The following is a 20,022-nucleotide window of genomic DNA, read 5'->3' on the forward strand; positions in this document are numbered from 1 at the left end:
AAAGCTTGGATGGGCATTGCAAGTTCATGCAAGTAGTCATGGTAAAGGCCTCAAAAAACTTAGTTAGATAAGCCATAAAATGTTTGCATTTGTAATATTGAAAGTGTAAGTGCTGCGATAAGTTAAATAAGCGCTTCCTCATGTCAACACAGGGAAGATTGTCAAGTTATCCCTTATTTTACTATTTTCTTAATACTTAATAATTTTCCTAAACTATTATTTTTATTTTCAAATATATTTTTGTTCATATTTATTATAAATTAAATATGAATAAAATTAAAATATTACAGATAAAAAAATATAAGTTTTAGCATGAATTTTTTTTTTGTAATTTTTATTTTTTAAATATTTTTTAATGATATGTATTTTATATTTTGAAAATCGAATATCAATAAAATGACCCATTTATGCTTCTTTTTCTTTAGATTTTTTGTGACAGGGAGATTATTAAATATTATGTAAATAATAAAGGATAGATGATAGCAAAATAAAACCTCAATAAATCAATATTTGATAAAAATAATAACCTTGATTAGATTATAAATATTTAGGTCCCAACTTACACCAATGTACTAAATTAATCATCTTGCTAAATGCATAAGATAACAATTTTTTTTTAATGGGAATCCTATAGGGTTCAATGAAATATATATTAACAATTAGTGAAATACAAATAAAAAATAACAGATATATAAAATTCATAATATTAAGGAGTTTTTCTTGACAATTTTAATTTTTTTTAATTTAACTCTTTTCTAAAATATACATATGATTAATTGAGAGAAAAAATATAATGACTGCTGTATTTATAAAATTTGTGTTATGTATACTTTAAGCATCTGAAATACTTTTAACTTCTAAGGTATTAAATTTGAAAAATACATACATCAATTTCACGTCTATGGACAATGCATTTATATTAATTTTTCTGCTCCTATGTAAATGTTCTAACATTTATTAATTTTTTTTAATATACTTGAAAGGAATAGTAGTCACGCCCAACGACACTAATAATTAAAACATAAAATTCTTATTAAATTAATAAATATTTATTTATCAATAAATTGATAAATTATTCATTTATTGAAAGTATCGTTAAGATCATATTTTTTCCCCTTAATTTCAACAATATTATTTACAGAGATTTTCCGGTGTATCAATCTCACTACTTCAGTGTGAAGAATCAGCAATCTCCCGTCAACATAGTTAGTTAGTCCAGAAGGAATTTCTCTAGCTGCTGGTTCGCTATGATCACTCAGAGTAAAAATATTTGTTGCATTGTCTAATTTCAGCACATTGACTACAAAAGATTGAAATACTGGAATTTCAGCAAACAACCAGGTCTCATCAGCATTTGAAAGCTCATAGAAACAACACTGTTCTCAACCTATCAAACAAGCCAGGTTCTTTAATTTTAGTAATCTCTGAAAATAACCTATTGAACTAAGAAACAAAAACTTCCTAGTATCGCATTCACTCATCGGCTTCATCGTCTTCAGCAGCATTGAGTGCTTTCAACCTTTCAACTAACCTGGCTTTCCTTTCCTCGTACGTCAGTTTCTTCAGGTTGTACCTGTCACACAAAAGGACGTGTGCCAATCATCAATGGTTGTAATTGCCACCGACTCAAATACTGAAGAAAACACACTGTTTGATGAACTTGATAGTCCAATCAACAGACCTGCTCCATAACATACAGAAGTAACACCAGGTTGAGAAATTTAATTCAACCACATGATGCATTGGCCATACCTCTTGTGCTCTGCTGGAGGCTTCTTCTCAGATTTCTTCTGGTTAGGGTCTGCACGGATGGCAGCATGTACCTTCTTGTACAACTCTTCAAGGTTATCAGCCTCAATACCTCTCTTGATGTATTCACAAAAGTGAGACTGGTACTTCTCTGGCTCATCTTCCATCAAAGTCTAAACAATAAACAATAAGTTGCAAGTGGGAAACGCATCTTGTTTAGCGGGTCAAACACTTCTGTAAAATATAAAACTCACCCTCATGTAGGCAGCGACATGACCACAATAGATGTATTTACGGTGAACTTCAGCGTCAAGTTGCTTACTATCCTTACTGAATCCAGCAAATCTCTTCTCACTGTGAGGGATATCAAGTCCACCATCCAATGCACCCTAAAATCAAGACATAATAGGAAATTGACAAAAACAAATAATACAGTTAAAATAGAAAGCAAATAATCAGAAAGATCCAATGTAGTACTAAAGCCATTAATATAGTCATAACTTGTTTGAATAAATTTAAAAATTACCTTAAGAGCGCCAAAGACACGGTTACCAGTAGTTGTTTTCACAAGACCAACATCAAGCAGGGCACGGAAAGGCCTCCTGTTCTCAGTTGGCTCAACTGAATAGTCCTCTCCTGTTGCCTGTCACAGCAAGCAAAATGAAACTTAAATTTAGTACCCAAGTGTGGAATTGCAATTTTTGACAACAAACACAAAAAAAGACATGCCATGTACCTCAACGTGCCCCTCATACTCAGCATCCATCTCAAGCATTTTCAGGACTCGGCGGGCCAAGAGGAGTCCAGTGCAATAAGCTGGAACCAGACAGCAGGAATTAAGAACCTAGCTGGTTTTGACAGGGAAAAAAAAAAAAAAGCATAGTAGTTTGGCAAGAAGTAAATCCAATACCTGCTGCATAATTAGTGAGGCCCACCTCAAGACCATAACGGGGAAGCTCATGGGCATAAGCAGATGCAAGGACTATATCCCCGGCTATGCTGGCAGATATAATTTGTGCAGTGATATCTTTGTTGGTCTAACAATTAGGTTAAGGGTACAACACCAAAAATGAATATTAAACAAGCACATAAGTACATGTTTTTGAATAACCACAATGCAATATTTCAGTCTGCAATAGCTCATCCAAGACTTCATTTATTGAATCACATAAATTTATGCGGGATCTAGTTATGTGCCCATAAAACAGGTCAGTAACAAATTAAGATATTCACCAGCATAAGAAAAACAACAACTTTACCAGAAAATTAGTGAAACAGTAATAAAGTAAAACAATAAGGATACGAATCGCACAACAAACCGATACTTTGGCGTGTTGTACTTGTTTTTATCTTGGTTGATCAGGCGAATCCTAGCCCGATAGTCAGTCTTTCCCTCTACAAAATTCAAGTAGACATTAACCCGCCAGGGCAGAAATCAAAGTCACAGTAACATCAAGCTTTGGATAACTTCAATAACAACATACCTCGCCTTCTCTTGTACTTAACTTGATATCGCTTAAAGTAAGCTTTTGACTTTTGAGCTTTGGCAAAGGCCTAGAAATAACAATCATTTGGAGATCATACACTACATAACAAAATTACCAAAACATAAAGTCCCTAAAACTCTCAAACAAAATGGAACTACTGTCGTTACAAAATAAAAAAGAAAGACTCTTGGCTAAAACTAGATCTAAGGAAACCCTAGTCACTCTATAATCACTACTAAATGAACTCAATATAAAAATTTCCTCAACTGGGAATTTATAAAATTAATCCAGAAGAAAGCGCAGATGCATTATTACTTAAAATAGACAAAGCCACAAGGATCTGACATACATAATGTAATAAAATTAAATTAAAAAAAGAGTATTAAACAATAAATCAAAGACACTATACGGAATTCTGATTAATAACACGATACTTGAGAGAACAACGATTGTGTTATTACCATTGCTGAAGCTCAAAGTGTAGAAGCAGCAGAGTTCGAGAAGTTGTGAAGGAGCCGCGAGCTAAATCCAATGTACTTAAACCCTAACACGCTCGTTTAAAGAAAGCGAATTTACGGTCGGGTTTTATTGGAGAGGATGGTGGGCGTGCACGCTGGCGTAGTTTGTAAAGGTGCGCCTTCCTCTTGTGATGAACACGTGTCGATGGCAGACGCGTTTTTGCAATTTTTTTCTTAAAACATTTTTTAAGATGCTATTTGTGCTACGTATGATATTACAAAAGTGGAGACTCAAGTCCTCAATGACAAATATCGGCAATAATGTACGTTAAAAAAAAAGTTAAAATAATAATAATAATAATAATAAATTTTGTGTTTTATGATAAAAGATACTACATCGACAATTAAAATCAATCTTCATAATATTTTTATAGAGATTTGAATGAAATTACCCTTCATAATATTTGTATGGAAATTCAAATCTTGTACTCAATATTGTAAAGTGAAATTAACCTTCATAATATTTGTGTAGAGACTCAAATCTTACACTTAATATTATAAGTATAAGAAGACTCGAATCTTACACTTAATATTACAAGTATAAGAATTTTACCACTGGGTCAAAAATGCATTAGTTAAGATGTCTGCATCTTAAACTTTAAAATTGTGTGTTCGATAGTATGATAATTCAAACAAATTTGTGTCTGCGCGCACACGTGTGCACGTTGCACCAGACATTTCGACAATGTGTACTTCAAAATCTGATCAACAAGCGTGCGTGACAATACCATGAATGCCCATGCTGCACTTGACATTTCCTTCAAACAATAATTCAAATGAATGAAGTATATATATCTCAAGATTCACGACAAGGCCATGCAAATACAATCGAGAATTCATCAATTCAGTTCAATAAAAGAATGGGCTTATCGAGTAAGGGGTTCTCTCATTTTAAGAAAATGAGTGCCAAACTGCAAAATAACCAAAAATGATACATATATACACCGAGATTTTGTTAGATCGAAACTATAAAAATTTATTTTTGATTGGGTGATGCCGTGATGGTAGGGCAATCAATAAGGGCCAATTTCACCTACCTTAACAACAACAAAGAGACTTTGCCGATTTTAAATTGATCTTAGCAGAGAACATTAATTTCTTTAGTAAATAGGGTTTCTGTATTAGTACTGCAAAATGAAAAAAAGAAAGCACATACACTACCATTTCTATAAAAATAATATTGTTAGGACTAAGACAAGGAAGAAAAATATTGTCTTAGCTAGGAATAATTTATTAATGCATGTGTACTATTTTTTTTTATCAATTTATGAATGAATTTTGAAAGTTATCACACGTATATATAAAAAAAAACAATAAATGTTCGTGTACACACAAAAAATATTAATAAATGTTATGAACATGTATATTAAAGCCAAAAAAAAAAAAAATTAATGTAACTAGATTATATGTAGACATAAAATTGATGTGTGTACTTTTCAAATTGAATATCCCAAAAGTTGAATTGAGAAAATTAAAAATTTTCAAGAAAAAAACTCACAGATATTATGAATTTTGTATGTTATTTATATTAATATTTTTTATATTAGGCTAATTATTACTTTTCTATTTTCATTTGGTCCTAATTGATTCGAAAAAAAAAATTATTATCTTCATTTCGCAAGATTATTAGAAAATAATAAGCTGGAAACGAAATGTGTTGTTATTTATTAATTAACTAGACAATTATTTATTGAGATTTGATCGTAAAGTGTGTTTTGTCTTCTGTGTATTAAAAACAAGGGCTCTCTCTTTTTTCTCTAAAATATTTATAAATAGAAAATTATATATGCACCATCTCTATTTTTTTATATATAAATCTAACTACAAAGAAGAAATTTGACACATTTTATGCACCACCTATATTTTTAAATTTATACCAACCAATCAATCAATTTCCTACTAATACCATTAGAATCTATTAAAGAATCTAAACAAAATGATTATTTCATTAATGAATGTATTAAAAGATTATTTTATTCTTTAAATTTTAAAAAATAATAAAATTTATAATTACATAAGAAGCATCATGATAGATAAACAAAGAAGTTTATTGAATGGTCTTTTAATTTTTTTTTTAATAATGGTCTTTTAATTAAATTTATAAATTTTATATTTTTTAAAATTTCAAAGGGTGAAATAGCCTTCTATTACATTTAAGGATAAAATAATTATTTTGATTAGATAAATTAACAAATTCAAATGATGTTAGTGATCCAGTAGTCCATTGACATAAGTTTAAAATTATAGATGATGCATGCATTGAATGAATCAATTTTTTTTTTAATAATTAGTCTGAATTAGCGGCGGTGCCGAGATAATTTCCCATCATATATTAACTATGCACCACCAAAAGAGAACAAGACGAAGAACAGAGTCGAAAGTCGACGTGCCGAAGCGGCTTCCAAAGTAAACAAGTCTCAACACGACAAGCAAAGCAAATGGGGTTGGCATTTTGTCTTTCCTTTCAATAAATAATACTCAAAATATTTCGATCTGACTGGCTCTGTTTCATTTTAATCAAATGAAACCCAAAACCTTTCTCTGATTCTCACAAAGAGAATGTCCCAAGCTGACGTCTCTTACAGGTAAACCACTTCCTTTCCCTCTCCTGATTTTTTTTTGGTTTAATTTTTGCCTCAAATTTATGATTTTTTTCTTATACTAAAATTGATTATTTCGCCATCTGGGTATTTTTTAATTTGGGGTTTTGTGGTGATTTTCTTGGGTTTATGATGCTAGTAAAACAATATCATTTTGGATAATGCAAGTTCTTGCATTTTGTTCATTTTTTTTCCTTTTTAGTTTATTTAGATTCATTCATTTTATTAATTTTGATAATGCTGCTAGTTGTTAGTGAACATTTAATTCACAGGAGATGATAAAAGAACATTTTTTAATCTACTGGAGGCTGCATTAGGTGCAGATAAATATTAACAAAATAAGTTTTAGTTTTCTAGTCATAAATTATTCAGTTGGCACTCTGCGTTATCATATCACAGGCTGATCCCATTTGCAATATATAGATTATCCAGATCTCATCTTTGTGTCAAAGGACCAATTTGTTAAGACTTGCTTAAGCATTTGTGTGGTTACTTTTGTTGTATACAGTATCGCAATAGTCCCTTGTTCGAGTAATATTGTTCTTGAACAATGGTTTCTTCATTTTCCACAAACTGGTACATTTCACTTCAAAAATGGCTCGGTAGCATTGTTGCTGAAAATAAGTTATTCTAGATTCAACATCCCAATCCTTTTTGCTCTTTACCTATGAAACATGTCATAGTTTCCTGGCAATTATAGCAGATATAGAAACTAATTTCTTTTTCAAATCCTCTCTTTTCAGTTGTGGGTCGTGCGGATACCCTCTAAATTTAACATCTTCAAATCGGATCACCTCTGGCATAGGATCTGAGTATCAAAAATCCATAAAGAAAGGTTTTATCTCCTTCCTTTCCATTGATCTTAGTCGATTCACTCAGGTTGATGAGGTAAACTGCTTTCCTGTCGCTTGGGGACGTTATCGTTCGAAAACTAAACTCCTATGTCGGAAATGTGGGGTTCATATAGGCTATGGTTACGGATGCTCATCTGCTCTCTGTGGTTTTGATTCTCCCAACGCTACCAGCTCAGCTTATAAAAAGTTCAATATAAAACTTCGAGCTCTACAGCCTTCAGAAGATACTCAACAAGGTTGAGATGGAAGGTTCATCTGGTGATGGGAAGACCTCTATCATGGACCTGCCTGATGATTGCCTATGTTTTATTTTCCAGTGGCTTGACTGCGGTACTGATTGTGAATCATTTGGTTTGACTTGCCATCGGTGGCTTGATATTCAAAATTTGTGTCGTCGATCATTACAATTCCAGTGTTCATTTACCCTAATCACTTGTTCTTCACTATCTCAGCCCATTATTGACATTAGGTCCTTCCATGTCGGCAGACTGCTCACTCGATTTCAGCATTTAAATTGGTTGTCCCTATCTGGGTGCACTGAGCTACCTGATTCGGGCCTAAACCAGTTGCAAAATTATGGGTCAAAATTGCAAACTCTTTATCTGGATTGTTGTTTTCAAATCACTGATAATGGACTTTCCGTGATTGCTACTGGTTGCTCCTCCTTAACGAGTATTAGTTTGTATCGGTGCAATGTTACTGATGTAGGGCTAGAAACTTTGGCTAACACTTGCTCAACTTTGATGCGTGTGAATCTTGCTTATTGCTTGCATATTTCTGACTGTGGATTGAGGGCTCTTTCACAAGGATGCAGTCAACTTACGGCGGTCAGGACATCTAGTTGTAGGACTGTAACTGGCATTGGCTTCAATGGATGTTCACCAACTTTAGCTTATATAGATGCTGAATCTTGTCAGCTTGGACCAGAGGGGATAATCGGGATCGTCAGTGGAGGCGGGCTAGAGTTTTTAAACGTTTCTGGTATGAGCTCGACTCTTAATGGAGGTGGATTGGCAGCAATTGGAACAGGATTTGCCACAAGGCTCAAAACCCTGAACCTTCGAATGTGCAGAAATGTTGGGGATGAGTCTATTGTGGCAATTGCAAAGGGCTGTCCATTACTTGAAGAATGGAACTTATCATTATGCCATGAAGTTCGATTTCCAGGCTGGGCATCTGTTGGATTAAACTGCAATAATTTAGAAAAACTTCATGTGAACCGGTGTCGAAATCTATGTGATCGTGGGTTGCAAGCCCTGAGGGATGGGTGCAAACAGCTCTTGATCTTATATGCGAACAAGAAAAATAGCCGGGTATCTTCGACAGCATGGGAGTTGTTTAAAATGTACAGAGGTAATGTTGACATCAAGGATGAAGAAGTAATGTGTATAGGACCTGATTGGATAGCTAGATGATGATGCATTTAGTTGAACGTTAGTTCTTAACATGACATATTGGGTGGGAATCGCTTTGATGATTATCAAGCTAGACTTTATCCTACAGTGGTTAGTTGCAATGATAAAACACTTACTGTTTGGACAAAATGAACATTCAATAGACATCAGCTGCCTTTTTTTTTTTTTACACTCTGTATCCTGATTTGATGTAAGAAATTGTTGTTAGTAGTAGCTTTGCCGGCCTTTCTACTTTTATATTCTGTTTTCAGTTTCACCACCAATGGACATTGCTTTCTTTCCATTACCTGCAACTTTCTGTAACCAATTTTTAGTCTAATCCAATAGAAGGTTGCATAATTGCTGAATTTTATTCATACAATCCATAGCCCTGAACTTTCTTTTGTTCGTTTCCTTCTGAATAAGTTGATCAAAGTGCACATACATATACAATATGCGTCTTCTCAGCGCTTGCATGAACTTTAAACCAAGGTATATAATAAGATACGAACCTATGGCTTACATTTAAAAAAATTAAAAGTCACCAACATTACAGGCGTGCTCGGGTAATAAATAACTTCTTTGTTGAAATACAAATATCTAGAGAAACTAAACATTCTGGGTATCATTTCTTCCTTGCAACATCGGCAGGCCTACATCCCTCTTTCTTAACCTTTTTTTTTTGTTTTTCTTGGTACAAAATGAACATATACAGACAATTTGTCACAAATTTCCTATTCTACAGAAGAATGCAGGCACTTTTAAAGATGGGGAGAGGGGGATCGGTTTATTTCAAGCAAAAAGCAACATTCATTGGTGACTCCAACCTATGCGGGTGGGCGTAGCACGGGTTAAATCCATTCTCATACCACAAGAAACAATTTGTTTCTGATTGGTTTCCTTCAAAAGATGGCATAGAGTGGGATGTATCAAACTAACTGGTACCATTGTCTCCCCATACATTGTCCCATCCACCACTTGGGGCAGCCTTAGGCCCCTCAATGTAATTCTGGTTCCCCTGGAGGTTGTGTGGGTTGTGGGGGCCCGGAAGTCCATTTGGTCCTGGTTGATTAACCTGTTTGGGCTTTGTTTTGATTCCAAGAATTCTCAATACAAATCTAGCCAACTCTCCATACAACAGTCCGGAGCGATCAAAAAGCTGCAAGTGAACATGTTATGAATTACTGTGAGTAAATCACATTTTATCTTCATCCCATCAAATACATATTTGTTAGTCCCATCTAGTTGGGATGTTAAAATCTCGTGTTGAAAAGCAAGAGGTTTGGAGTTCAAACCCTGCTCACATGAGGTGGAGAGAGGATTGGGTTGCCGTTATGCTAAATAAAAATAATAAGATTTCACTTATCCAATTGTTATTTTGTTTTAAAAGATGAAAAGCAGGTGCCAATTTTATACTCATGTATACACACACATGAATATGGAAGATGCGCAGAGAGAAGTACCTGAAGAAGTGCAGACATAAACATGTGAACTGCTTGTGTATTTTGGTCAATTAGAATTGATACTCGGCCAAAAAAGTTTACAACACCTTGCATCTGCCAACATTCAGAAACAAGTGATTGTGAGTCCTGGACAATGAAAAGACTGAAACCATGCGAAATGAAACATACTAAAAAATATTTCTGCATGGTTAATATGCGTAGTTTCATTGAAAAAAAAAATCTGGCAACAAACTTTAAAGAGTATATTAATTATTTTCTACAATCCAAGAACTAAGATTTATATAGCAATAGAAAAGATTGAGACCCAACACAAATAATGTGTCAACCACGTGACGACAGAGGAAAAGTAACTAACAATTAGACAAGAATAGACAAAGAAAAATATGAACCAAAAGAAAATTTCCATCATGCAGAGCTAGAATTTGTATAATGAAGCAAAGAGATGGTAAAGACTAAAGCCATTTCTTATACATGGAAACTTGCTCATAAATCAACGTTGAGTAAGACTTGGAACATTATGTTGGAACACCAAGCATTCCTTCTTGGTGTTTGTTGTCCAAGAAAAGAGCAGAAACTTCTACTTATCTTTTTCTTCATTGATTTGTGACTTCAAAATTGTGGAATAGGTTGTGCAAAAAGGCCAATATGCTGTGGGTCATCCCTGGTTCTTCTGACTGTCTTCTTATGGACAATTCCTCTACCTTTGTAAAAGAAATAAAGACTAAATCTCTTTGAAAAAGTGCAGTGGCAGCACTGTTTTGGGTGATATGGCAGGAAGGAAATGTTTGAATTTTTGAAGGAAAAAATTGTGGGATAGAGACCATCTTCCTGCTTCACTTTGGGCTTCAGTTTTTAAGGAGTTCCAATATTCAACTTTTTTCTTCATTCATCTAAATTGGGAAGGGGTTTTGAGATAGGGTGTTAAAGTTGGAATAGCACTGTATAGGGGTAGTTGGATAAATTCTTATATAGAACTAAAATCTTTTCTCTTTTGCACTTGAGTTTCCTATCAAAAAGTAAGACTTGGAACATTAAACATCTTATGTGCCAAATACCTATTAACTGCACTTAAGCACTGATGGAACCCTTTTGAGCCTTACGAAAGTGAACAAAATCTCACGTTTATCCATGGACCAACTCATCAATTGCCATAGGGTCTGGCCTCATAAGTTAGAACTGAATGGTCAAAGTTAGTGATTCTAAAAGTGTTCACGAAATATACGAGATAACAAATAAGGTAGTCAAAGGAAACGGGAGTAAAAATTAATGCTTCTCACCACCCGAAGGAAGGAAATCCAGAAGCCAGGAGGAGAAGGTGGATCACCATATGGATTATTCGGATCTTGTCCACCATGAGGACCCATGCCCATTCCATAACCACCCATTGGGCCTCCGAAACCACTGTTACACATTCCCCCACCATAGATACCAGAACCTGACAGACCACCATAACCCCCTCTATACATGTTGTTACCATATAATCCACCTCCATAAGACCCTCCTAATCCCCCTCCCAATCCACCATATGATGATGAACCATACATTCCTGAACCATATCCTGAGTTATAGTTCAAACTGGAATTATAACCTGCATTTGACATAAAAAGTTATCAAGGCCAATATAAGAACCACAAAATACTAAACATATAAGAGATCACAGCTTACCTCCTCCATAAGTGCTTCCATAATTTTGTTGTTGCTCCCACGGCCTGGTAGGTACAGGCCGAGTAAGATTATTTCTGTTAACAGCCGTATTTCTATCCACAGTTGAAACAATGTCACCCGGCCTTGCAGTCCCGGAAGCCTCGACAACATCACTGGTACTTCCAGATGATGGCGGTTTGAAAGGCGTAGGACCTGAGGAGGTACCAGCTCGCTCCCAAGGCTTCGCCGGAGGTCCACCAGCTACACGATTCAATCACAGAGAAAATTAAACCTTGCTGACATCAAAAGCCAATAATTCTTATATTTTGCAGAAAATTATATAGGATAATACATTATGCCGTTATTATTATTGAAATTGTTCCAAACTCTAACAAAACTAATTCGCCGTTTGCGAAGTATCAATTATGCCGTTATTATTAAAGATAAACCATCAAGGCCACGCAAATTATAAGTGCAGAAAATCAAAGATCACCCACCTGCTTGTTGAGAATTGGAATCCATGGGCGAAGAAATTATTAAGGTCGATCGATCTTATCTCTCGCCTCACGCCCACCTATGAAACACAAACTAAGCAACGACCGCACCCCAAAAATTGAGTCTTTCTATTTATTTATTTAATTTTTTTATTACCTCCATTCCTTTTTCACTTATATTCTGACTAGTTTACGCATGTTAGTTTGTATAACTGCATATGTTTTTTTTTTTAATTTTATTTTTAACCTTATTACTATAAATAGTAGAAAATATTTACAACAATAATTACTAAAAAAAAATTATACGGAAACGACAAAGTATTTAATTATTTATGAAAGAAAAAGGAAAAAGCATTATAAAATGGAAACAAAATACGAAATTATATTTTAAAAGTGAAAAAAGAAAAGGAAACAAACAAAACGAATTACGAAGATTCTTCAACTTGTCCAACAAAAAACGAAACTTTATTTTGCATGTATTGAATTTTTTTTTGTAAAAAAAACAAAGCAAATAAATTCATTCGCAAGCAGAAGAAGCATATTTTGGTAAAATTGCGGTGTCGTTTTGATATGGCAGCGAGTGCGAACCCGGTGGGTAACAATAACAACCAGGAAGGTTCGTCGGCGGCGCAAAAGTCAACGGCGAATGGCGTTTCGGTAAATTCGAGCAACAACGGGGGTAATAGTCCGGCCGTAATTGATACTTCGCAAACGGCGTCGGCGCTGCGACACAACTCCGGTATTTCGACTGAGTGGACCCCCGAGGAACAGTCGGTTCTCGAAGATTTGCTTGCCAAGTCAGTCTCTTTTGTGTAAATTTTAGTGTCAATTTTTACTTTGGTGATTACTCTGTGCGTTTTGGCAATTTAATGATGTCTTTTGGTGAGCTGGTGAATTATGGCTCGATATGAAATATTCAGTTCTGTGAAGTGTAAGTTTGTTAATCTGTAATTGAAAACTAGAACTTGAAATTCTACTATTACTGTTAAAATTCAGATTAAATTTTGAAATTTTCGAATTATTGGGAATTTAATTGCTAAAGGACAAAATTTTGCTCTTTTCTTAATACAGAGAGTTGGATAATGTAGCAACACTATATGGAGAGGGTTCATGGTTTGGATTTTGAAAAAAATGCTTATGAATGTTAGGTTTTAAGTAATGGCGTCTGACAATTTTGGAACTGCTCCAATAATAAGGGTTTATGCATATGTTCTGAAGCGACAGAAAGTATTGTGGTGATGATATGTGTTGAATATCCAACATTTACATTCTTTTACCTACCAAAACATCCCCTTTATGTTTGAAAACTTAGATCTATATGCTTCATGTCTTGTCATCTTACAGTACCAATGAGGGTAAGTGTCAGGTTGCTTCCCCACGCACATAATCTGGATTTCGGTGAAAAGATTCTTCTTGTCAGTCGCTTGTGGTCAGTGGTGTGCTGTTTTTTCATGGAATTTATCGTTGTCTCACATTACAGATGAGTATAACTGTCGGTTTGTTTGTTTTACCTTTGTGCTTGCTCTGGATTTCAGTGAAATGATTCTCCTTTTCTGTTGTTTGTGTTCAGTGGTGTGCTCATGCAATTTCTTTTTTTTTTTTTTTTTGGGTGGCTGGCCTGTATGGAATCAATCAATTGCTCGACTGTTCTGTTAAGGAAAGTAGTCAAGGAATCCAGTTTTTCAAATGTATGATATGTGCTTATCTGTGTCTTGTTTCTGGCTAATGTGTCTTACAACCTTGGAGATGAATACTTTTGCTTGTACTGGCAGTCTGGCACCCTTCATCTGTATTATCATCAATTAAGCGCCATATATTGTCTGTTCCTTTCATAGTTTGCATTTGGTCTGGGAAAAATTCACGGTTGATGAAAACTGTGCAAATACCCTGTTATAGGTATGCTTCGGATTCAGCTGTGAATCGATATGCTAAGATTGCAAAGCAGTTAAAGGACAAAACAGTTCGGGATGTGGCATTACGTTGTAGATGGATGACTGTAAGTTTTCATTTTAAGTAGTTGATGTTCATTGTTAATTTTTTTTCTTTTATATTTGTTTGGCTGTTACCGTTATTGTTGGCATTCTCAGAAACTCTGAGGGAAGTATTCTGTAGGTGCATCTTGTATATATGGGATGATAGAGAAAGGAATTTTAAGAATGAAGCGGAAGTTCTTCTTGATGGGCTAAAACTTTTGAAGCCTATTGAGCCCTGCCATATGTTTACTGAAGGCAGTTTGTCCATGGTAGTAATATAAGGAAAAATTTGAATTGATTTAATGTTGCTTTTAGTCAGGCTAGATGGATAATAATAGCAGATAATAGGAGAAGTAGAATATTACCTCGTTATAGGAATTATCTACTGTTCAAATTTTGCATTATCATGATAACGCATCATGTAAATCATTCATCATGCAACAAAGGACAGTGAACATGCCATGATTATAGATTTTATCATTCAAACAAATGTGCATGAAATAGACTAACATTTTAAATTTTTTCAGAAAAAGGAAAATGGCAAGCGAAGGAAAGAGGATCATAATTCAGCAAGGAAAAACAAAGACAGAAAAGTATGCTTTTCGAATACCATTTTCTGCTAGTGGATTTACTGCACTTCTTTGTTTCGGTTGCCTTTTTTTTTTTTTGGGGGGGGGGGGGGGGGGTGGGCTGGGGCTAAATATGACAATCACAAAACTCTACTGTGGGCATGCAATAAGATGAATGTTTGTTATTTGGCATTTATGGATAAGGTTGCACATCCCATGTTTTTATTTATTCATATATGGACCTGCTAGTGCTGAGTCTGCAAGGGTTGATCATATTTCCAGGAACTTCTTTGGTTTAATAGAAACACTATCCTGTTGTTGTTTTAAGTCATGGACTAAGGCAGTCTTTAAGCATTTAAGATGGAAGATGATAACAAAGAATTTTTAGATCACAAATTGTTGGGAATAAAAAATAATACAATTTATGCGTCCTATTTAATACAGACACGGGGCTATTAGTATTTAAAAATGCCCTTATCTGTCCTTTCTAGCAATCTGGAATTAAACTGGAAACTTAACACTGAATTAAAAAGAAGTCCTAGGTATCAGAAAAGTGCTTCTTTCAATACTTGTCTTACTTGGACATGGCTCCTTTTTGTGAATTCTCATGTTGCACTCCTGTAGATAACCAATTGTCCTTGTTTCTGAACCCTGAAGTGCTTACATAGATATGGATGTATTATTCACAGGAAAAGGCTACAGATTCTTCTGCGAAATCTTCATCTCATTTAGCAGCTCGTCCTAATGGTCCTTCTTATGCTCCACCAATGATACCTATGGACACTGATGATGGCATCTCATATAGAGGTTGGTGTAGGGTTATTTGAGAGGAGTCATGAAACCTGATTATTCACTGAAAAAATAACATGGGGCATAGATATGTTCAACTTTTCTGAACTAAATATTTTTGTGGGGTGTTGAAAATTAGTATATCTACCGTGACAATTATGCGTGTCCTTTCCTTTGAAAAAGATCGTTTAATTTGATCAGGCTTGGATACACCTTGGAGCTGCATATGTGGCCTTCCAAATGATGACTTTCTATAATACATCATATTTCTTCCTTTCTTCAAACTTACATGTACTTTCTGTCATTTCCAGCAATCGGTGGTATTACGGGAGACATTCTTGAGCAGAATGCTCAAATGTTTAATCAAATTTCTGCAAATTTTGGGACTTTCCAGGTGAAATACTGCTTGACACCTTCATTATTGTTCAAAACCCCATGATATTAATAAAGATATCTCTAGTCAATAGTGTTAACATATGCTCTCAGTATGCATCTCAGCTGCTGTTTTTTACTTTGCTATTTATAAGTTCCTGCTTTCAACCAACGTGTGTTTGTTGTAATACTCACACACACATGCACGGAGATATGTTATTGACGGCTTTTGTTTGTGAGGACATTGGTCTGTAACTCGATGTCATCTCTATTTTATTTTGGATCTTTCCCACATTCTGCTCTTGTTTTTGTGAGGTCTTGGTTTGCCAACAGTTTTGTTATAATTTATTCTGGCAGATACGTGACAATATTGATCTCTTATGCAAGGCTCGGGAAAACATCCTCTCTATTATGAACGAGTATGTCATAACCTCTGTGCTTTATAATTTTTTTATTAATGAGTCTTCAACGTTACCATGGAGCAAAATTTTTGGAGTGTGGTTAATATTACAAAAGTGCTTGAGGTATGTAGAATGTTGTTGTGGGGAATTCCATGGTGAAGCAACGTAGCGAAAACAAGGAGTTATGGATGTAATAACTGATCATCGCTAATAATGATAGGATAAAGGAAAATTACACTTGAGAAATTGAACTTTGTTGAATTGCATGTATTGATTTCCCCGCACTCTTCTAATTTGCGTAAGTGGTGCAGCTTGAATGACATGCCGGAGATAATGAAGCAGATGCCTCCACTTCCGGTGAAGGTGAATGATGATCTTGCGAACTCATTCCTTCCCCGACCATCCCATCAAATGAATTCATGATGGAATTGGTGATCCTGCTAACAATTCACCTCAAGTAGGACCAGCCAATTTATATCCGAGAATTAAAGCTGGTTAACAATCAAGTTCGTTTGTGGGTTGAAGGAAGACTATTAATGTCCATGTTATCTGATTCTGTAGAATGCAAAGATTAATATTTCTCAATTTGTCAATGTTTATCTGGTGTTTAATTTATTAGAGGAACTCGTAGCTCTTGTAGAATGTAAATATTCATTTGTGTGGGGGGACTTGTGAATGTAAAATAAATGATTGAAAAAAGAAGTTCAATTCTAGGCAAAAATAAAAAACAGGCAGTTTAATTTGATTGCCTGTAATTGTAACTGTAATTGGTAGTTGAAACTTGTGTTAACATTTTAAACTAAAGCTAAGTTATCAACATACTAAGTACTGAACAAAAGCCCCTATTTGGTATTGTGATTGGATAATTTTAACTTAAAAATTATGGTGTTTGGTAAAAAATTATTACTGTAATATGAAAATTAAGTTAATTTTATCTTACTTATTTGTGAAAATTTTATAATATTTTTATTATTTTTAACAAAATTTTCATTTAAAAATTATATTTATCTTAACTATTAATTTTTATTTTATAATTACTGCTTTTTTGCCCTTTCCTGCAGCAGCTGTGTGCCTGTGTCAACTGTTCTGACGCATTCACTAGGAGCCAAAGTCAGGTTTTGGCGTAGCATTTAAGTTGCTGCCATTCCTGCTTCCACAAGAGCTCTGTGATATCTATCATGCTTCACATTGGTTTCATGATCATTAGTACTTGAGAGTTGAGAAAGAGATAACTGATAAACAACTTTATAAGTTGAATCCACACAATGTAAGTTCTACAAGAAAATTTGGGCTGCAGCAATAGTCAAAGCGATCATTACATTACATATAGCTTAGGAAAACAAAGACAGACTGGAACCTTGTTGTAACATTTGAGCTTCAAACAATATCTAACCTTCAACCTGCAAGTGTGAAAAAACTGGAAAATGTGAATTAACCACCTCAGTGCACCAGATAATCATTGTGAAAAAATAGCAAAAGCATACTCCACTCCATACTGATAAATTAAGTAAAAATATTTCAAAATGGTTATCACGCCATGGTAAGTAAATTAAAAAAGCAGTATGATACGCAGAGATCCTGTTAGAAACTCTCAACTATATAACAATGGCGAATGATGCCAGATCCAATTCCTCACCACCATTTCAACTGCAACTGTTTCCCACTCCCACTATATCACACTCAGCCAAAACTTTAATTGCTTCTATTGACACGAACCTAATGGTGTATTTACCTCCAAAATTAGGGAATCGGAAACCAGAATAAGAATTGTTCATGACGTTTACTTTGTAAAATGGAGGCATAGTTGGAATCGGAATCATGGAGCCCACCCGAATTTCAAAATGGAGAATGGGAGATTGATTTCCGCCGGGGGGGGGGGGGGAGGAATAATCTCTCATCCTCGAGATTGACCATTTTGCGCCCCCTCGCTCCCCAGATAAAAGCTCATTTTGTCCTCGGTATAAAAAAATATATTATAATTAATAAATATATTTTGAATTTTTTATTATTATTACTTTTGTTGTTGTTGTTATTAATGAGAAAAATAATAACAATTAATTAATATATTAATGTTAATTATTATTATTATTAGCATTACTACTATTATTATTATTAATGATAAAAAAATTACAATTAATTAATATTTTAATATATTATTAACCATAATTAATAATAATAATAACTTTTGAATAAATAATCACAATTATTAAAATACAAAACAACAATTATGACAGTATTCATTAAGTACTTTTTAGTAATTTGCTACAATTTAACTCATTTTGATTCCAATTCCAAAACAAAGTAAACATATTAATGGCAATCCAGCTCATTCCAATATCGATTCCTAAATTTCAAATAAACAACTTATTCTGATTTTCATTCTCCGTTCCTATTCCAATCTATTGCAGTTCTTACCCGTTCCGATTCCAACCCATTACGATTCCTATTTCGTAAACGCACATAAATTTCAATGCTAGGATAGGCAGCTAGACTAATCGAAAACTAATCAACCAATTCCAAAACTGAAGGAATTCACAGCTCAGTATTCTCATTCCATCCGATAAAAATGCCACTACTGCAGCAACAATGATTATGCACAAAAAATTCCTCAATTGTGCATCTCTTTCACATTCCATACCTTGCTATCAATCATATCAACCAAATATCGATACATCCATATTATATTATAAATACAGCTAAAATGAGTATCATATCAGCTAAAAATCTCAACTGATCACACGGTCGCATTAACAATGATCATAACCTAATCCCAGTTTCTTTCACATTCCTAAGTTAATGCTGAAACAATTAACAAATTAAACATCACAAAACTAATTAATTACAAAACCAAATAAATAAAGTTTACAATTACCTGCCGGAGGTTTGACTCAAGATTCGACACTCTTGCTTCAAGGGCATCAAATTTTTGCTTAGCCTACAAAAAATATGAATTCCAACAAACCCATTAATAATTTTTTTGATTCCTCTTTTTTTCCTCTTTCAATAATAACAACAACAACCATAATAATAATAATAAACAAGAATCACAGAAGACGAGGGGGGTTACGTCGGCAGAAAGGGCATAACGGTCACTCCAAAGATCTTTCCATAAGAACTGCCCAATTGCAGCGCCGGTGAGTGAAAAGCCAGCCGTGAACCAAAGCAACCGAGTCCTCAACATCTCCTTCTATGTTAGTTTTTCTCAAATGGCAAACTGAAAGTTGCATTAAAATAAAGTAACAGACATCAGAATTTGGGCTGGTCTGCTCAGATGGGCCTAGGGATAACCAGTTTTGATGGCCCAATTACTTCAATTTTGTGACGTGTGTATAATTTCTTTTGTATTTTCTTCTTAAAGGATGGCATTGGGTAGTAGGGGTGGGCAAAATCGGGTTTGGGTCGGGTTCGGCTCAACCCGATCGGGTTTTGGGTTGTTCGGGTTAGATAAGGAACAATCCGAACATAACCCGAATTAATGACCCGACCCAGTTCGGGTCGGGTCATTAATTCGGGTTATGTTCAGGTTGGATCGGGTTGGATTTAAAATGGGTAGAATTGAGTTCGGGTCAATTTGGGTTAGTTCGGGTCAATTCGGGTCAATTTGGGTCAGTTCAGGTCAATTCGGGTCAATTCGGGTCGGTTGAAATAGGGTCAATTTGGGTCAGTTCGGGTCAATTCGGGTCAGTTCGGGTCAATTCGGGTCGGTTGAGATCAG

At 34.7% G+C, this 20,022-nt stretch overlaps 5 protein-coding genes and 1 long non-coding RNA gene across 7 annotated transcripts; 2 read left to right on the top strand and 4 right to left on the bottom strand.

Annotated features, from left to right (window-relative positions):
* Nucleotides 1–1,255: 1,255 nt before the first annotated feature.
* Nucleotides 1,256–3,846, bottom strand: LOC102618756 (60S ribosomal protein L5). The gene is made up of 9 exons (XM_006469312.4): nt 3,698–3,846; nt 3,234–3,303; nt 3,053–3,144; nt 2,660–2,786; nt 2,486–2,565; nt 2,276–2,392; nt 2,004–2,138; nt 1,753–1,922; nt 1,256–1,573 (listed from the first exon to the last, which is right to left on the bottom strand). The coding sequence occupies exons 1-9, from the start codon at nt 3,698–3,700 to the stop codon at nt 1,474–1,476; spliced, it is 894 nt and encodes a 297-aa protein (XP_006469375.1). The 5' UTR covers nt 3,701–3,846; the 3' UTR covers nt 1,256–1,473.
* A 2,188-nt stretch (nt 3,847–6,034) lies between these two features.
* Nucleotides 6,035–8,962, top strand: LOC102618197 (F-box/LRR-repeat protein 12). Its single transcript, XM_006469310.4, has 3 exons — nt 6,035–6,339; nt 7,098–7,189; nt 7,322–8,962. The coding sequence occupies exon 3, from the start codon at nt 7,451–7,453 to the stop codon at nt 8,621–8,623; it is 1,173 nt and encodes a 390-aa protein (XP_006469373.1). The 5' UTR covers nt 6,035–6,339; nt 7,098–7,189; nt 7,322–7,450; the 3' UTR covers nt 8,624–8,962.
* A 135-nt stretch (nt 8,963–9,097) lies between these two features.
* On the bottom strand, nt 9,098–12,374 carry LOC102618476 (peroxisomal membrane protein 13). Its single transcript, XM_006469311.4, has 5 exons — nt 12,207–12,374; nt 11,731–11,970; nt 11,343–11,653; nt 10,066–10,158; nt 9,098–9,761 (listed from the first exon to the last, which is right to left on the bottom strand). The coding sequence occupies exons 1-5, from the start codon at nt 12,229–12,231 to the stop codon at nt 9,537–9,539; spliced, it is 894 nt and encodes a 297-aa protein (XP_006469374.1). The 5' UTR covers nt 12,232–12,374; the 3' UTR covers nt 9,098–9,536.
* On the bottom strand, nt 10,450–11,336 carry LOC127899189 (uncharacterized). Its single transcript, XR_008051143.1, has 2 exons — nt 11,121–11,336; nt 10,450–10,766 (listed from the first exon to the last, which is right to left on the bottom strand). It is a non-coding gene; the product is annotated as an uncharacterized LOC127899189 (long non-coding RNA).
* A 223-nt stretch (nt 12,375–12,597) lies between the features above and the next one.
* Nucleotides 12,598–17,074, top strand: LOC102617437 (uncharacterized). Of its 2 annotated transcripts, XM_052432437.1 has the most exons (8): nt 12,852–13,000; nt 13,548–13,858; nt 14,098–14,199; nt 14,704–14,769; nt 15,435–15,552; nt 15,846–15,928; nt 16,264–16,325; nt 16,619–17,074. In XM_052432437.1, exons 2-8 carry the CDS (start codon nt 13,784–13,786, stop codon nt 16,728–16,730), a joined length of 618 nt encoding a protein of 205 aa, XP_052288397.1. In that variant the 5' UTR covers nt 12,852–13,000; nt 13,548–13,783; the 3' UTR covers nt 16,731–17,074. The 2 variants fall into 2 exon arrangements, with proteins under 2 accessions (XP_006469371.1, XP_052288397.1); XM_006469308.4 differs by lacking the exon at nt 13,548–13,858 and having other exon boundaries at nt 12,598–13,000; nt 14,100–14,199.
* Nucleotides 17,075–17,530: 456 nt separating this feature from the next.
* Nucleotides 17,531–19,541, bottom strand: LOC102617146 (uncharacterized). The gene is made up of 3 exons (XM_015527427.3): nt 19,375–19,541; nt 19,180–19,242; nt 17,531–17,707 (listed from the first exon to the last, which is right to left on the bottom strand). Exons 1-3 carry the CDS (start codon nt 19,486–19,488, stop codon nt 17,696–17,698), a joined length of 189 nt encoding a protein of 62 aa, XP_015382913.1. The 5' UTR covers nt 19,489–19,541; the 3' UTR covers nt 17,531–17,695.
* Nucleotides 19,542–20,022: the final 481 nt, after the last annotated feature.

The sequence above is a fragment of the Citrus sinensis genome, chromosome 2 (assembly GCF_022201045.2).
Source record: "Citrus sinensis cultivar Valencia sweet orange chromosome 2, DVS_A1.0, whole genome shotgun sequence".
NCBI classification, from domain to species: Eukaryota; Viridiplantae; Streptophyta; class Magnoliopsida; order Sapindales; family Rutaceae; genus Citrus; species Citrus sinensis.

Coding starts and splice junctions, on each gene's coding strand:
- LOC102618756 (XM_006469312.4), bottom strand. Junction 2,787..3,052: donor ATCGGTTTGTTGTGCGATTC/GTATCCTTATTG, acceptor CCTAATTGTTAG/ACCAACAAAGATATCACTGC. Junction 2,139..2,275: donor GTGTCTTTGGCGCTCTTAAG/GTAATTTTTAAA, acceptor TCTTGATTTTAG/GGTGCATTGGATGGTGGACT.
- LOC102618197 (XM_006469310.4), top strand. CDS start 7,451: ATGGAAGGTTCATCTGGTGATGGGAAGACCTCTATCATGGACCTGCCT.
- LOC102618476 (XM_006469311.4), bottom strand. CDS start 12,231: ATGGATTCCAATTCTCAACAAGCAG. Junction 10,159..11,342: donor GGATTTCCTTCCTTCGGGTG/GTGAGAAGCATT, acceptor GAATGTTGGCAG/ATGCAAGGTGTTGTAAACTT. Junction 9,762..10,065: donor TTATGTCTGCACTTCTTCAG/GTACTTCTCTCT, acceptor GTTCACTTGCAG/CTTTTTGATCGCTCCGGACT.
- LOC102617437 (XM_006469308.4), top strand. CDS start 12,774: ATGGCAGCGAGTGCGAACCCGGTGGGTAACAATAACAACCAGGAAGGT. Junction 14,200..14,703: donor TACGTTGTAGATGGATGACT/GTAAGTTTTCAT, acceptor AAATTTTTTCAG/AAAAAGGAAAATGGCAAGCG. Junction 15,929..16,263: donor CAAATTTTGGGACTTTCCAG/GTGAAATACTGC, acceptor TTATTCTGGCAG/ATACGTGACAATATTGATCT.
- LOC102617146 (XM_015527427.3), bottom strand. CDS start 19,488: ATGTTGAGGACTCGGTTGCTTTGGTTCACGGCTGGCTTTTCACTCACC. Junction 19,243..19,374: donor GTTATGCCCTTTCTGCCGAC/GTAACCCCCCTC, acceptor TATTTTTTGTAG/GCTAAGCAAAAATTTGATGC.